At 43.4% G+C, this 17,647-nt stretch overlaps 1 protein-coding gene across 4 annotated transcripts in view; it reads right to left on the bottom strand.

Annotated features, from left to right (window-relative positions):
- LOC120374778 (sodium channel protein type 1 subunit alpha) overlaps positions 1 to 17,647 on the bottom strand; it is a 166,835-nt gene that overhangs the window by 102,951 nt on the left and 46,237 nt on the right. For all 4 annotated transcript variants that reach the window (XM_039494995.1, XM_039494994.1, XM_039494997.1 and 1 more), the window contains exon 2: positions 3,846 to 4,158. In XM_039494995.1, the coding sequence (XP_039350929.1) occupies positions 3,846 to 4,106 (261 nt within the window). In that variant the 5' untranslated portion in view covers positions 4,107 to 4,158. The remainder of the gene's footprint in view (positions 1 to 3,845; positions 4,159 to 17,647) is intronic.

The raw sequence follows: 17,647 nt of genomic DNA, 5'->3' as shown, positions 1-17,647 counted from the left end.
TTTCTGTACAGAGCCCTGATCAGAAAAATTGTCCAAAACAAAGTAAGCTAATTTCCTTCTCTAAAGCCAATATTATAGCTACCATGATCCTGAAGAGAAGCCCTAGGAGTAATGCAAGATCAAATGGTAATGATTGATTGAGGATGGTAAGATGAGTATTCTTTGAAGACAAGCTCCTTTAGGAACTTTTTTATATGTTTCTGAGTGAGCCCTGCTCTGCTTATCTCTGCTTCTCTGAAGGTAGAAATAGAACGGGGAGTGGATTAATGCTCTGATCTGAAATAGATGATGTCTACTTCAGATTCATGTCATGGCTTTTCCATGGGATGCAGAAACTGGGTTGGAACAAAACTGTTCCTGAAATTCTCACACAGTACAGGGTATCGCCTCTGGGCAACATCCACTGACCTCATTTGATCAAAGCTATAAGAAGCCCTTTTGGTCTCAAATTGAAAGAGTGTGGAATGATTCAGGGTTTTAAGTCCAAATATGGCTGGCTGGGAAACCTGCAGATAGCTCTGAATCAGTAGAACTGGTTCTACCTACCACTTGCAAAAAGATATTTTCTCTTGTTGTACTTCACAAACTGCTTCAACTTGCTGTATGACCTGTACTCTTTTCTATAGCATATGATAGGAGTCAGGATTGCAAGTCAATTTTTCTAATGACTCTAAATAGCCTCAGCTTTCCATAAAGTTTCCCATTGTATCACTAAAATAGCTAGGGACTGATTTGTCTGAACATCTGAACCCAAGAACCACAGACCCATACACCTGCAAGAAACAGATTTGATCACTTCCCCCCACCCAACCTCCCCACACACTCTTCTTTCCTGGGAGAACCCTTTAGAACATGTGATTTTTTCAGTTGAGAGTGTCCACACTTGCAATCTCTCACTCATGTTAGCATTGCTTGTGAAAGCATCCCAGGGCACTTAGGGTGTCAGACAATTATTCATATTGGTTGGGTGGTTTGGTTTTGTCGGCCTGAAGCTTTCATGCCCAAGGGACGGGGCTAAGACAATGCCTACCTAGGCTTGGATGCCTGTGAAGGGCCTGTATAGTGAGGAGGCTACTCTTTTAGATAAAAATATTCCCCCCCATTAGAAACACCAACCCCCTGAACACCAGAGAAAATAGCCATGTTTGGCTTCAGTAGTGATACCAGGTTAACTGATGCACAGTCAGGAATTTTCTGGGCTTATAAAATGGATGCTGGGGTGAGAGGCTAGTATAGAAATAAATAAATAGTGGGCTAAGAGGCTCCTTACTGCCTGAACATTAGGGACCCACAGTGGCAGCTGGAAACAACAGCCCAGTAGCTAGGGCATAGTGACCTGCACAGCAGCTAAGGGATGATAGACCAATACTTTCCCAATCTTTTAGGTGTTGCATGAAATTTATCCCTCTATTACTCTTTCCCAAGGTGCACAAGGAGGCATATATAACTACTGACGCTCCCCGACTTACACAAGAATTCTGTTTTGGATCACCTTACGTAACTCAAATTTTGCATAAGTCGGAAACGTATTTCCGACCATTACAATTGAAATTTATTAAAATATTTTGGATGTTTTTCTACATTTTCACATATAGTGTATTCTGTGCTATAATTAAAATCAAAGTGTATATTATTTTGGATTACAAATATTTGCACTGTAAAAATGATAATCAAAAGAAATAATATTTTTCAATTCACCTCGTACAAGTACTGTAGTGCAATCTCTTTGTCATGAAAGTGCAACTTACAAATGTAGATTTTTTTTGTTACCTAAGTGCACTCAAAAACAAAAAAATATAAAACTTCAGCGCCTACAAGTCCACTCAGTCCTACTTCAGTCAATCGCTAAGACAAACTAGTTTGTTTACATTTACAGAAGATAATGCTGCCCTCTTCCTATGTACAATGTCACCAGAAAGTGAGAACAGGCATTTGCATGGCACTTTTGTAGACAGCACTGCAAGGTATTTACATCCCAGATAGAATGCTTCGGCCACCATTCCAGAGGATATGCTTCCATGATGACGACGCTTGTTAAAAAAATGCGTTAATTAAATTTGTGACTGAACTCTTGGCGGGAGGACTGTATGTCCCCTGCTCTGTTTTATCTGCATTCTGCCATATATTTCATGTTATAGCAGTCTCTGATGATCACCCAGCACATGTTGTTCATTTTAAGAACACTTTCATTGCAGATTTCACAAAACGCAAAGAAGGTACCAATGTGAGATTTCTAAAGATACCTATAGCACTCGACCCAAGGTTTAAGAATCTGAAATGCCTTCCAAAATCTGAGAGGGATGAGGTGTGGAGCATGCTTTCAGAAGTCTTAAAAGAGCAACACTCCGATGCGGAAGCTACAGAACCTGAACCACCAAAAAAGAAAATCAACCTTCTGCTAGTGGCATCTGACTCAGATAATGAAAACGAATATGCATTGGTCAGCACTGCTTTGGATTGTTATTGAGCAGAACCTGTCATCAGCATGGACACGTCCCCTGGAATGGTGGCTGAAACATGAAGGGACATATGAATCTTTAGTGCATCTGGCATGGTAAATATCTTGCAACACCGGCTACAACAGTGCCATCAGAATGCCTGTTCTCACTTTCAGGTGACATTGTAAAAAAGAAGCGAGCAGCATTATCACCTGCAAATGTAAACAAACGTATTTGTCTGAGCGATTCGCTGAACAAGATGTAGGACTAAGTGGACTTGCAGGCTCTAAAATTTTACATTGTTTTATTTTTGAATGCAGTTTTTTTGTACATAATACTACGTTTGTAAGTTCAACTTTCATGATAAAGAGATTGCACTACAGTACTTGTATTAGATGAATTGAAAACTACTATTTCTTTTGGTTTTTTTACAGTGCAAATACTTGTAATCAAAAATAAATAAAGTGAGCACTGTACACTTTGTATTCTGTTTTGTAATTGAAACAAATATTTTTGAAAATGTAGAAAACATCCAAAATATTTAGATAAATGGTATTCTATTATTAACAGTGCAATTAATCACGATTAATTTTTTTAATTGCTTAACAGCTCTATTAAAAATATTAATAGGAAATATTTATGTGTATTGTATTATGCACAGCAGCCTCACAATAGCTTGGTGTCAGCTATTTTTCAGGTTCAGTATAAATGCTCTGCCATTTACAAAGAGATAACAGAATAATACACAAATTACTAGGGGCTCAATCCTGCATCAGTGAACCCAATAGTATTTTGCCATAGATTTCAATGGGAGCAATTTATTTTTAATGCAAGCCTAGATTTTCATTTTATTTATTTTAGGCTACGTAATGTGGTACCTGGATGTAAACAATATATTCAGGTATTATATTGCATTTATAACAAAAATAACTGATTTAATAATAAAAGCAACATTAATCTCCACAAAATCATAGAATTGTATATATATATATATATATATATGCAGTCCCAAGCTCATCATGCAAATTAAGATGATCACAGCACCATGAGTCCATGGTGATGAGCGTGGTCCAAATACATGGGTTAGATTGAGACAGTTTTTTAGCATTCAGTTGTTCAGTGTTCTTCTATTTACTAACTTTCTGGAAGAGGGAAATACATGCAAGTTGTTGACTATGAATACTTCCTCCACTTGTTACATATCCTGTTCCTTTCTATGATGCTCAGCTAAAACTATCTTCACACCCTTTGTTAAACAGTGGAATACTATTTGCATACATATGGTATGTTACATAACAGAGCTCTCTTGTACATTTTATGTAAATTACACATTACGTACATGATGAAAAAATCCAAGCATTACTTTATGAAAGTGACAATGAAACATGCTTGATAATAAATACTTACTTTTTTATTAATGTAATATGGGTCCAGATCCTCCAAGGGCTCGGACACCATTCCTGGAGGTATGTCACCATAAATAAATGGAAGTGACTTTCCTGCCTCCAAGTCACTATTTGGTTTTGGGCCATTTTCATCATCTTTACGGTCTTGTTTCGAATACTTAGCCTTTTCTGCAGCAATGCGTTGTTCAATAGTTGCAAGAGACTCTCTAGTGAAGTAGTGGAAGCTGTCAGGTCCTGGTGGTACAAGCACTGACTGCTCCATCTTTTCATCCTGCTCATTTTAATTACCATTTATTCTCTTGCATAAGAAAGTGCTAAAAGAAAACAGAAAAGAAAAGATGAACGTGTTAGACCAATCAAGGGAAAATATTATTTAGTAATTTATTTTGCTTATGCCAGCATCAGTACATGCAAATATAAAATACTAAAAACAATTTAAGTGAAATTCAATTCAGTGTTTAAAATAGAAGTTTGATCATTTTCAAAGACACCTATTTTGTTCTTGATAAGCCAACTATATATAAGCCGAAATAATTTCTCAGTTCTAGAATTTGTTTAATCAATTTTTACCCAAAGTATTTTATCGGAAGGTTTGCTGATACAGTCTTATTGCTACTGATATTTTATTAATTATGAAAAAGAAAGTGGTCCCAGTGCAGAACCTTCAGGGAACATACTGTTAATTATAAAAGGCCCAATTCAGCAACTCTTACTCATACTGAGAAGTAATTACTCACTTGCATATTCACAAGTAGACTTATTGAAGTCAATGGAAGAAAGAGCTGCAGAATCAGGACCTAAACAAATAAAAATTGGCTCCATGTATTGCAGATAAGAGCTCTGCATTACCAAAATATATGGTTCCTAAGATTACTTGTGCATCACTTACTCTCTTTACAGTTAACAAAAGCAATAGTTTCTTCATATTTCTCTTTCATTTAAACAATTGTTCTGTATACTAGCATTTTCTTCAGTAAAGATGTTTACAAGTGAAGAATTAACAAAGTATTTTTAACAAATATAGTACACAGCTTAAAAATAAGCATGAGCACAGAAAAATGAGCGCACAATAAAACTGCAGATCCTGCATATTTTATGCTGCTGAACAATCTTCTGATTTTAGTAGGTACATTGTTTAAATGTGTGTTTGGGCAAGCAGTAGAGCACATCTGCAGTCTCCACCCATTGGTTGGCAGGGCTGTGTGGAAATGATGAGGCAGCCTCTGAGGAAGGTTGGAGGATCAGTGCCAGACCTAATACATTTTTGAAAGAAGCAAGAGAGGAGGAATGGCAGAGATGTGAGAAAGCAAGAGATGATAAGGAGGGAGTGATAAGCAGCGCTGAGAAAGGAGACTAAAAAAGAAGCATGGGTTGCAGAAAAGAAGAAAAACAGAAAGGGGGAAAGAAATATTGGCAGAAAAAAATTAGGGGACACAGGAGAGAGGAAAATTAATGAATTAGAAGAGAAAATGAAGGAGGGAAAATTAAATGAAAAAGTTGCAAACCTGGAAGAAAGTAGTACAAAAATAGGAATAGAGATAAAAGCAATGAAAAATGCCAAAAGAAAAGCAGACAGGAGAAGTGGGGGATACAAGTCAGGGGTTGGAGGAGCAGGAAGGGTAGAGAAATACAGAAGGGGTGGAAATCTCTAGCAAGAAAAAAATTAATAAGAAGAAATAGAAACTGAAAGAGAAGTAAGAGATGAGAGACTAAAGGAAGAAAGGAAAGCATATAATGGAAATGGAAACCAGTAACAGATATTATAGACATGTAATCTTAAGCAGATGGCCCATAGAAGTAAAGGCACTATAAGTACAAACATTTTAAATCACACTAGTATGTACCGTGTCTCTGTTCAGTGGTGAAGATGGGAGAAGGAAAGTAGAGTGATGAGGAGATTCCATAGCTGCACAATTTGCATTTATTTTCCTTCATTTCTGAGACAGTTTTTTAAAAAACATATTTGATCAGGACATGCAGGAGAATGAAACACAGACAGAGGGATGGATTTCAAAGTGGAGAGCTGAAACATTATTAACTATGAACTTTAATGGATGGAGCTAAACCCTCACAAAATACCAGATATTTACTTGAGTCAAGGGACGCGTTAAATGATCTCATACCAAATAGCCAATATTTAGGGTTGGACTCTTCAGCATAGCCCCAATGATTTACCCCCCCTCTGAATCTTCTCAATCTGCCCCTAGGAGGAGAATGAGGGTACACATGAAGGGTATTTTAGTCTGTGAAGACTTAAGGCCCTCCCTTCTTCCATAAGGCTAAGAGGGTCCAGGCCTGACATTTCTTGGGTCTCAGTCATGTTTACCTCTGAAAGATGCCCCCCACTTTGTGTCCCTCACCCACAATTGCAATGAAATTACAAAATCATAACTTTTAAACTCTATTCTTACTCATTAACCTTAAACTGAGCTTTCAGGATGCTTCATGAGAGGCAGAAAATCCCACCAAACACCTTGTTAATCCTTTTCTGAGGGAAGAACTCCTTCCTGACCCCCAAAACTAGCAATCAGTCAGACCCACAGAATCTTAGAAACTTATTCAAATTATATCTCCATTATAAGGTAGAGAGGGCGGGGCAGAAGAATTGCTGCTAGGTAGTCTGAGGGCTTCCCATACAGCTGGGTAGGTATTGGGTGGGGATGAATGAGAATCAAACTCTCCCTTCTCCCCATAGCCAATGGGTAGCAGAGAAAGGTGGAGAAATCTCTCCTTCTTCCCTGCTCCAACTCACCCAGGGATAATCTCCTGAGGGGTGATGGGGAGAAGGCTCTCTAGCAGTTGAACCTGCCATTCCTTTTCCCTTCCTCTCAGGACCCCAGAGGTTATTTTTCCCCTGCCAGTGTAATCATTTATACATACACATTTATACATTGAGATGGGGGAGAAGGACTTAAAGGGCTAAAATGTGCACTATATAATTACAATAAGCAACACTTTAGATTAGATAGATAGATAGATAAGCACATTTTCAAAGCACTCCCCACATTGTGTTTAGAAAACTTCCTGTGTTTTCCAAGAGCCCAAAACTGGTGTTCAAGCGCCTGCAAAGTGCCCAGAAGAGGCCCTTTGAAACTTCCTTTCTATACAGACAGCTAGTGCAGTCCCTTTTCTTTACACAGCTCCATGTTTCTAATTCTTTAGAGGTGCACAGGGGGCAGATTTAGCACGGGTTCAGTTGCAGCCACAGAAATTGTGAAACCAAGAATGCAAAACACTTCTCCCAGCCCACTGTGAGGTGGAAGGGAGGCCCTGACGTGAGGGGGAGAAGGAAGAGGAGATGGGATCTGGAGAGCAAGCTTGCCCCTCATTCACCCTGCAGTATTGGATCCTGTCCTAGGGCACTGATCCTGGCTCTACGCTCTGGGAATTGAGATGTGGTGCAGGCCCAGCTGCTTCTCGGTCATGGCTGGGACAAACCTGAGTGGCTCTGCAACCCCATGTGCCAGGTTGCAACTCCCAGAGTAGGGAGCCAGGCCCAGCCCTGTGGGGCAGCAGCTGCCACTGTGGGGTGAGTGTGGGGCAGGCTCAATCTCAAGACCCACTTCCTGGGCCCTGTCCACCCCTCCCCTGGGATTAGGGTTGTGGTGCTAGGGCAGAGGGTACTGCTGCTGAACTGGGAGCCTACATCTGCTCCTGGAGGTGCAGTTTTAGGTAAAACTTAAAAATGAACGAAAGATGGAATTACCCAAGTGTATAATGCTGCCCTGGCCTCAAAACATTAACAAAATATAACACTTCTCTCATCAGAAATGACAAGAGAAATCTTTTCCATTTACATCAGTTTGAGAAGATCTTGTTAGCTGAGTGGGAGAGAAAAAATTCTCTTTATTGTATTTCATGAATTTATTCTTAAGTACCAGTAAAATGAAAATACAGTAACTCCTCGCTTAACGTTGTAGTTATGTTCCTGAAAAATATGACTTTAAGCGAAACGATGTTAAGTGAATCCAATTTCCCCATAAGAATTAATGTAAATGGGGGGGGGGGGGGTTAGGTTCCAGGGAATTTTTTTTCACCAAAAACCTATATATTCTATAGATATACACATACACACAGTATACGTTTTAAACAATTTAATACTGTTCACAGTTATGATGATTGTGAAGCTTGGTTGAGGTGGTGAAGTTAGAGGGTGGAAGAGGGCTGAATGCCTTACTGTTAAATGATGAACTAGCGCTCAGCTGAGCCCTCAAGGGTTAACACATTGTAGTTAATGTAGCCTCTCACACAAGGCAGCACCAACACGAGGGAGGGGAGATAGCAGACAGAGACAGACACATGCTGTCTGTGGGGGGGGGGGGGAGAGAGAGATGTACAATGCCCCTTTAAGTAAGCTGACCCACTTTTAAGTGCATTGTCTTTTTAAGTGGATCAGGAAGTTGAGACAGCAGCTGCTGCCCCAAGCTCTCTGTGCCTCTCTCCGTGGGTGTCCCCTCCCTGTTCTATATGGAGAAGGGGTAAGTGGGATGCAGGAGCAGGGGGGCAGGGGACACCCTGACATTAGCCCTCCCTCCCCCCCCGCACAACAAGCAGGAGTCTCTGGGAGCAGCTCCAAGGCAGAGGGCAGGAGCAGCACATGGCAGTGGGGGGAGGGATAGCTGCAATTGCTAGCCTGCTGGGCAGCTGCAGTACAGGGAACTTAGGGGAGCGGGAGGCTGATAGGGGGAGCTGATAGGGGGGCTGCCAGTCCACCCTGGTTCCAAGCCCCCACCAGCCAGCTCCAATGGGCTGCTCTTCCTGCAAGCAGTGGACAAAGCAGGCGGCTGCCAAACGACCTTAGAAGGGAGCATTGCACAACTTTAAACGGGCACGTTCCCTAATTGATCAGCAACGTAACAACGTTAACCGGGACGACTTTAAGTGAGGAGTTACTGTACTCTCTGGGGAAAAGAGGAATGATGCACAGACAGATGAAGATGAAAAGATCTAAGATCCACCAATACATATGCCCCACAAATGCAGGAAATTGCCTTTGTAGGATCAACCTTATCCTAACAGACTATTCCAAATGAAGACAAAGGAGTTTGATTACTCAAGGGCAATGAGTAAATGCCCAACTATTACACGGTCTCCCACTCACCCATGCAAACACCTATTTAGTGTTTTGCTGCTTTAAGTGACCACCTGTTATACCTGAATGTTACTGCCAACCCCAATCCCACCTTAGTGGTCCAAAAGAAGATAAAATATCCCCAAGGTCCCTACCAATGTATCTTTTAGATCTCAAACTTTGTGACTAGTTCAGCCCTGTGAAAACAAGTACAATCAATCATTCAGGCAGAGTGAAAGCCATCATTTGGCAGTCAGTATTCTATCAACGGAAGAGGCCTCCACTAACATTACCAGTAGTGCTTACCACCAAGGAAGAGATGTAACAGAAGTGCTCCTGAAGCTCTCTGCTCCCCTGGGGGTTCTCTTCTCCCGCTCAGAAATGAAACCCACCCACTGAAGGTTACCGTGAAGGGAACACATTACATTTAAACATAGATAACAAGAAAAGCCTAGGTATATAAAATACTGTTGCCTGCCTCCGGCTGGCTTTTAGAACAGAGAACACAGCACGCACTGCTACAGCGATCACAGACTATTTAAAGGAATATTACCATTTCCTTTAGTTTATAACAAGTTTATAACAAAGGTAAATGGAATGACCCAGGTAATTATAGGCCTGACATCAGTCCCAGGCAAGATAAAAGGAGTGGCAGACTGGTCAGCACTACCATTGGATCCCTGCTTCAGTTTCCCAGAGTTTTAATAAGTCCAATGAGGCTTGAATATTGATCAGAGCCCCTTCAGGGGTCTAATTTATTCAACCCCAAAGGCAGAACATCCTATAAATAGGCCTTCCTCTCAGCATTTCTAGCAGAATTGGGCTGAGTCTGTCAAACCTCAGTTATGTCCAAGATTGCTTAATGCTGAGGCCTTCGTGACCCAGAACCCTTCCCTGGAGTCAGGGACTTCTTGTCACTAGCTGGGGGAGGATCATGCCTCTTGGGTAAAGGTACCTACAATTGCCAAACCACACTGACCCTGGCTCAGGGCAGCACATAATTTCTCTTCTTTTTCAGGGCTTCTGCAGTTGCCTGATGAAGTCCTTCATAGGAGCCAGGTTTCCCCGAGACTTACATTCATAGTCCCTTCCTTTCCAAAACTCTTCCACCCAGGAGCATTCTTCCTTGGGTTCCTTTGCTAGTGAGCCTCCTCTAGGATTGCCAACTTTCTAATTGCACAAAGCCAAACACCCTTCCCCGAGACCCGGCCCCTGCCCTGCCCCTTCTCACTCCATCCCCCCTCCCTCGGTCCTCCCCACCCTCACTCACTTTCACTAGGCTGGGGCAGCAGGTTGGGGTGCGGGAGGGGGTGAGGGCTCCAGCTAGGGGTGCAGGCTCTGGGGTGGAGCTGGGGATGAGTAGTTTGGGGTGGAGGAGGGGGCTCTGGGCTGGAGCTGAGGGGTTCTGACTGCGGGAGCGGGCTCAGGGTGGGGGTTGTGGTGCTGGAAGGGGTGCAGGCTCCAGCCAGGGGTGTGGGCTCTGGGTTGGGGCTGGGGATGAGGGATTTGGGGTGTAGGAAGGGGCTACAGGCTGGAGCAGGTGGTTAGGGTGCAGGAGTGAGTGCGGCTCCAGCCAGGCGGTGCTTACCTCAGGCAGCTCCCGATCCGTGGCGCAGCGGGGCTAAGGCAGGCTCCCTGCGGCTCCTGAAAGCGGCCAGCATATCTGCCTCCTAGGCGCGGGGTGGCCAGACGGCTCTGTGCTGCCCGCGTCTGCAGGCACTGCCCCCACAGCTCTTATTGGCTGCGATTCCTGGACAATGGGAACTGTGGAGTTGGCACTCAGGGTGGGGACAGCACATGGGACTTCTCTGACCACCCCTGTGCCTAGGGGCTGTAGGGACATGCCGGCTGCTTCCAGGAGCCACAGGGAGCTTTTTAACAGGCCAGTCAGCGGTACTCAGCGGAGCCACCAGGGTCCCTTTTCGACCGGACGTTCCAGTTGAAAAATGGACGCCTGGCAACCCTAGACCCCTCACCAGATTCCTGGAAGCTTTCCCTGTAGGCGTTTTCTCTTTCTGTATTCCGGGAACTGTTCCTCTCCCCCAAAAGCCTCCTTTTATCTTGCCCAGGTATTTCACTGCCTAATTAACTGCCTCCCAGTCACCCAATGAGCTAACTAATCCTAGGTGAACCTGAGTTGTCTCATTACCCTTATACGTCTCTTTCCTATCCTTCTCCTTTTTCCTTATGTCTAAGAAAAATCTGGCTTAGCTGGCCAAGACTGTATATTTTGCACCACTGCTATACATCTATGACCAGGCAGAGGCAACTAAAAGCAATGCCCTAAACACCCCAATGCTGGTACTTCCAGTACTGGAGTGGCTAAGACCGTGCGTTATGTCTGTGTTTCTCCAGCAGTGAGGTTGCAAGCAAGAGTCAACACCAGAGACAGAAGCTGCATTTTCCTCTTTGCTATTCTTCTCTCTCCAATTTTGTTTGTATCTTCTTTTTTCTTCTAGACTTCAACAACAACAACAGCTCCAGCTCATGTCAAGTAACTTCTTCTCTTTTCCCCCAAAAGGGCAGTTATTACCATCTTTGATACCATCGAAGCAGCTATCAAACAAAGGGTTTTTCTTCTAAAAGCAATTTCTAGCTAGTGGGTAAAGGAACAAAGGTTGTTACTACCATACTTTACATTTCCAATCCTTCAATTGTTTTTCCCTTCCTTTCTCTATCTTTAACAAAAGGTTAAAATATTTTAATTATGTGTAACTCCATGGTACTCACCAGACTGAGGTCTCTGTGTACCAAACCCTAAATCTTATTTGCCAGTGTTTAATGCTGAACAGTGACTGGGTTATGTTAACACTTTTGGCCCATATATTCCATCTAAATTAATATAACTGCTGGCACATAGGAATAAAAGTACTTGAGATACAAGTGATCTGACACAGATTGTCTGAACTAGTCACTAGGTGCAGCAACAAAAATTGTGCAATTACTTGCTCTGTTTCTCTCTGGTCTCACACTGCAATTCTAATGCCTGAGTTGTAGTGGTACAGTGTATTTTAAACAACCTGTTTTTCTCATGATTCCATCTCAAATCCCAGCACTGGATCTGGGGATGATCCCCTAAGGGTATTCTTGTGGATGCTGCTCTTCTACTGGCACAGGCGTATCAAGCACAGCTTGGGGGAGAGGGGGTGGGAGGAGAGAGGAAATGACGCTGCTTATTTTGGTTGCCAACAATGTTCAGATATTGGAAGTGATGGTGGCTTAATACTTGCATCCTGCTGTTTTCTCTTTTTATACTTCTATGGTATCACCACAGTATCTGGGTTTGAGACTCAGGAATCCTAGGACCAGACCTAGACTTTGCTGTTAGTGCTCTGTGTTATATTGGTGCATCTGTGGTTCCCTGTATATGCATCTCTCTTTAAGAGAAATTGAAAAGAGGAGTGCTGTAGAAATTTTACATGAATACTTCAATACATGTGTTCCTTTGCACTGCTCCTGGCAAATTTAATACTTGCTGAACTCTTCTTTATGTTAGATAGCCTAATAATTTGCCATATTTTGGGAGGTCAGAAAATGAGTTCTCTTTTCCCAAGGATAAAGAACAAAAACGATATTGACTCAAAAGAAATATTAAAATATTTAAAAATACATCAACACTGAAGTTAAACAAGAAGAGAACACAAAATGAAATTGTATGACTTTCACTGCATGGTGAATCTTCTCTGAATTTCAAAAAGCGTTTCCCAAATGCCTGCACACAGTCCCTCCCGTTCCCTTGTCCTCTCCAACAGTCTGAAGCTGATCACTACGGGGAGATTCAGGCAACAGAAATCTGTTGCAGTAAGCAGAATTTAATCTTTGCCCTTCACTTCGCCCTTGCCCTGTGACACACATTATGTTTTTGCTCTTGGCAAAAACAAACAAATCAGATCTGTTAAAACTCAGATCCTTGTATGTTGGAAAGCCATCACAGTAAATACACAGCAGTATTACTATTCTGAATTTATAAAGATCTTTTCATCAGTAGAACTTACAAAGCTTTACACAAAGGTAGGTTAGCACTTAGGGTGACCAGATAGTAAATGTGAAAAATTGGGACTGGGGAGTCGGGTGATAGGCACCTATATAAGACAAAGCCCCAAATATTGGGACAGTCCCTTTAAAATTGATCTGGTCACCCTATAACAGGGATTCTCAAACTAGGGATTGTGAACCCTCAAGGTATTGAGAGGTTATTATGTGGGGAGTTGCGAGCTGTCAGCCTTCACCCCCAAACTCTGGCTTCACCTCCATCATTTATAGTAGCATTAAATATTTAAAAAGTATTTTTAATGTATAAGGGGGAATCGCACTCAGAGGCTTGCTGTGTGAAAGGGGTCACCCACCAATACAAAAGTTTGAGAACCATTGCCCTATAAGCACTATCATCTCCATTTTTACAAATCAGTAAACTGAGGGACAGAGAGGTGATTTGGTGACATTCATCATCAATTAAGTGATGGAACAGGGAATAGTGTCTAAGTCTCCTAATTCCGACCCATGCTACCACAAAATACATTAATCAGTTTGCTTTAGCTGCAAACATTTTCAGAGATGTTATAGTACAACCCTCTATGGACTAATGACTCTCTACCAGAATATTTATTGCTGTGGACAAAGGAGGTTCTTGAGAGAAACACTAGGAATAGCCAAGCCCCCCCCCCCCCAAAAGCATAATCTGACATTCACATAGGGCATTGTTTTTGAATTAGCAATAGAGTTAAATTCCAGGAAGGACACTAAAGCAGGGTCTTTCTGCTCCATTGAAGATGGGGGGGAGGAACTCATAGCATCCATTAGGAAAAAAATGTTCAAATTAAAAACATTCTGCAGGGTAGATCAAGGTTTCCAGTTTGTGTGCTAGAGTCCCCATGTGAGACAGGTCTGCGAGGGACGAATCTCTGCCCTTCTACTGAACTGAATTTGTTCAGTCATTTGCAATCAGTTACCCTTGGATACTATTAGCATCCTATAAACCACTGTGCTGATTTCCAGAGTGCATCTTCTTAATTACCGTGGAAACCAAAACAAAGCCCTCCAATGTACACCTGAGGAGAGTCAGTTGCAAATGGCTGAATGTGGAGTAACAGTAGGAAAAAAAGGTTAGGAACCCCTAGCAGTGGGAGAGCCTTCTACGGTCTGCCTTTGGTCTCCATTATCCTCTCCCATTCAGGAAGAAAATATAAATGTATCAGCCTTGCAAACCAAATGAATGTTGAGAGAACGAGAAATCAACCTGTAATCAATCATTATTAAGAACCATCACCTCTGGGCACAAAGTATGTTTTGTGCAGATACTACCGCGTTCTGGGCCTCTCCTGAGCAGAGGATGCTTATCTCACCATGGTCATCTGTAATGCACCCTCAGTACAGTATCAAGAGGTTTTTTCTAGTAATTTCTGTTGATCCTCTTATTGTCTCCATAAAGCTACAGAGGTATTCCAAATCAGGGATTACTGTCGAAATCACTAAAAACTAGATTCTAGGTCCTCTGCCTCTTTGTTCAGTCAACAAAAAAATCAGGATGCTGCTTTTTGTTCATAGCTCTTAGGAATACATGAAACATATTTTTATAATAAATGAGTTACTATAAAATATATTATCTCTACCAAAACATAGATTATGTGCTTTGCTTACGATTAAAAATAAATAACCTAATTCTGCTTTCCATTACACTGGTTTAAATCCACTGACAGCAACAGAGTTATTCCTAATTTACACAGCTATGAGTGCAGAATCAGGCCTAAAGTGACAGTAACAAATAGGTTCCATAGACAGCAGAGAGAATACATTAGGGGGATAAACCACAAGGTGTTTGCAGTATCGCCCCACCCTAGCAATTACATTTAATGGGGCAGAATTGCTGGACTGCTGTTAGACTGAAGGAGTTCCACAATGCACTGTGTTTCTGCAGTACTCCTTTTGCAGCAAGTGTCAGTAATGGAGAGCAGCTGTGCTTGAGAGCTGTTCAGAGAAGTACTGCTTTATTTCATTTCATTTCATAAAAGCGGGGATGTCCTCCCATTGGGAATTTATACTACTATTCAAAATTAATTTTCTTAAACAATGGCTGCAAACTGCCCCCCACATTTACCCAAGGAAACCTAACAGCAATCTTCTTTTGGCTAAAAACAAGTAGAATGAAAGAAAGATACTCAGAGTAAATTATATAATGCTAATGTTGTTTTTCAAGATTCAGTGATACCTTTTAATTTAATGTAAATTTAATTTAAGACAAGAAGTTACTTTGTTGGAGCATTACTGTGGCAGGAAAATGGTAAGTAAAAACAATGACAGGGCTGGTTTGATCCACACTCCAGAACAATATTAAAAATGATAGTACTATTACATCCACAGGAGCTTCTATGCTTCTGAAAATTGCTAAATAGTGACCTAAGTGGGTCAGTTAACCCCACAGCCACTGACTTAGCTCATAGACTTTAAGATCAGAAGGGACCATCATGATCATCTAGCCTGATGTCCTTCATATTGTAGGCCACAGAATCTCACCCACCCACTCCTGTAATAGACCCCTAACCTCTGGCTGAGTTACTTAAGTAATCAAATCATGATTTAAAGACTTCAAGTTACAGAGAATCCACCATTTACTCTAATTTAAACTTGCAAGAGACCTGTGTCCCATGCTGCAGAGGAAGGCAACCTCTCCCCCCCCCCCCGCCCCCAGTCTCTGCAACTATGACCTGGGGGAAAATTCATTCCCAATCCCAAATATGGTGATCGGTTAGATCTTGAGCATGTGGGCAAGACCCACTAGACAGACATCTAGGAAAGAGTCTGCTGTAGTAACTCTTGCTACCCATAGCTGGTCAGTGAGAAGTGCTAGTATCCAGCATCAGAAGTGTATTGCCAGCAGCCTTAAAGGGACACAGCCAACATTACTTTTTAAAAAATGTAAAATTTCCAACAGACAAAGCTGCTAGGTTTTGTACAGCTCTATGACTTATGTTTCTCAACAGTGAAAAGTCACTGATTTCCTTCATAGGGTTTCCCTAAGTAGAGGGAGCAGGTGTGGGGGACAGCAGGAGCTTATTAACCACACCCTTCAGAAGAGGAAGGAGGCACTTGAAGAAAAGCAGCAGTAATCAATGGAATTAAGGGAGTTATTGGTTGGAAGGGAGCCCGGGAGGTGGGGGGAGGGGAGCGCATTTACTGGAGGGAACCTAGGGGATTGCTATGGGGAGGGAAGCTGCCTGTGGGGTTGTGGGTGGGGGAGCATGGAGCAGCCTGGGGGTGTTGTTCCTGCTGGATGGGGAGCCTGCAGCAAGTGGGAGAGGGTGAAAGAGTTGGGGGATATTTTCAGTTCTGCCCCTGTTATTCAGACTCCTCCAACTCAGAGAATTTCTAACGCTTTCTCCCCATTATCTATATTATATATAGTATGTATGTACCTCTTTTCTCTCCATTAGCTTCTCTGGGGCACTGAGGCTGCTGCCGCTTCCAGATCAACTAACTCTTAACAGTTTCCCAGGGAGGCTGTTTGCTAACTCTCCTACTTGGGGGGGGGGGGGGGCGGAGGGGACTAACCTCCGTCTGTGGGGAAATCCCTTCTGATTGGCTGCCCTTTCCCCATTTTCCCACCTCTTGGGGAAGGACAGATGATCAGAGCTGCTGAACATGCCAAGTGGTAGTATGGTTCCTCAGTAATGCCTTGTTTGCAGCTCTTCCTTGGGCTCCAGCACTGCCTCCTCCCCCATGGCCTGGGAAGGAGAGGAGAGGAGAGGAGAAGAGAGGAAAGGGCTACCAGTGGTGCCCTGAAGAGTCAGGTTCTGCTCTAATAGGGGAAAGCCACCAGGAATCCCCACCTGTGCAGGCTACAAGGGGTGGTGGAAACTTCTAAGGGCATGGAGGTAAGTGGATGAAAAGCTAGTGAAGAGGGAGAGGGAGAGAGAGTTTAAAGGAGATAATGGTTAAGGAGCCAGGGCTGGGGAATCAAGTAGCGAGGGCGAAAGAGTGTATGTAGAAGGGTTCAGCGGGGGCTTGTTCCTCCTCCGGGGCGGCGGGGAACCAGATTATTGGATTATTTCAGGGAACTAGCCAGGTGACAGGGTTTCACGCCGTGGCAACGGTAGAGACCAACAAACAGATCTATTCATAGAATCATAGAATATCAGGGCAGGGCAGTCGAGAGTCTGTGGCTCAGGCCCTTATGCAGGAGGCCCAGGCCCTGGCTCCAAAGGGCCTGGGAGAGGGGGAGACTGCCACCCACACGTTGGGTGGCGGGGGGGGGGATGCAGGCCCACCCACTCCACTGCGTCCCAGCCCAGGGCCCTAACAGCGGCAGGCAGCCTGCTGCTGTGTCAGTGGGGATCCTGGCCGCAACGCACTGACATGGGCTCTGGGTGTGCTGCAGCCAGACTAGGGTCGGCTGCCCCCGAGCTACTTCCTACCTCCCCCTCTAGAGGTACCTGCGTCTGGACGGTGTCCTCCACGGAATCAAGCACCATGGGCTCCTCGGAGTATTCGGTGAGTGGGAGGCTTGGCAGCTCCTCTGAGTAGCTTGCCACAGGCAGGCTTAACAGCTTCCCCAGGGTCTGGCCAGTCCTCGGGTCGATCGCAGACTGCAGGAGTCTCCCTACCGGGAGCTAGGCCACAGGCATCTGGCTTCTCCGGCGGCTGGGCCTCTAGTGAGCTCTGAGGTTGGGCTTTTGTACTTCCTGTCCTGCGCCCTGACCCCTGGGGGGCAGGTGCAAGCTCCACTGGCTCCACCCACT

The sequence above is a fragment of the Mauremys reevesii genome, linkage group 11 (assembly GCF_016161935.1).
Source record: "Mauremys reevesii isolate NIE-2019 linkage group 11, ASM1616193v1, whole genome shotgun sequence".
Classification (NCBI taxonomy): Eukaryota; Metazoa; Chordata; order Testudines; family Geoemydidae; genus Mauremys; species Mauremys reevesii.
Note: the sequence above shows the minus strand (reverse complement) of the source record. Positions and strands in the feature narration are given on the sequence as shown.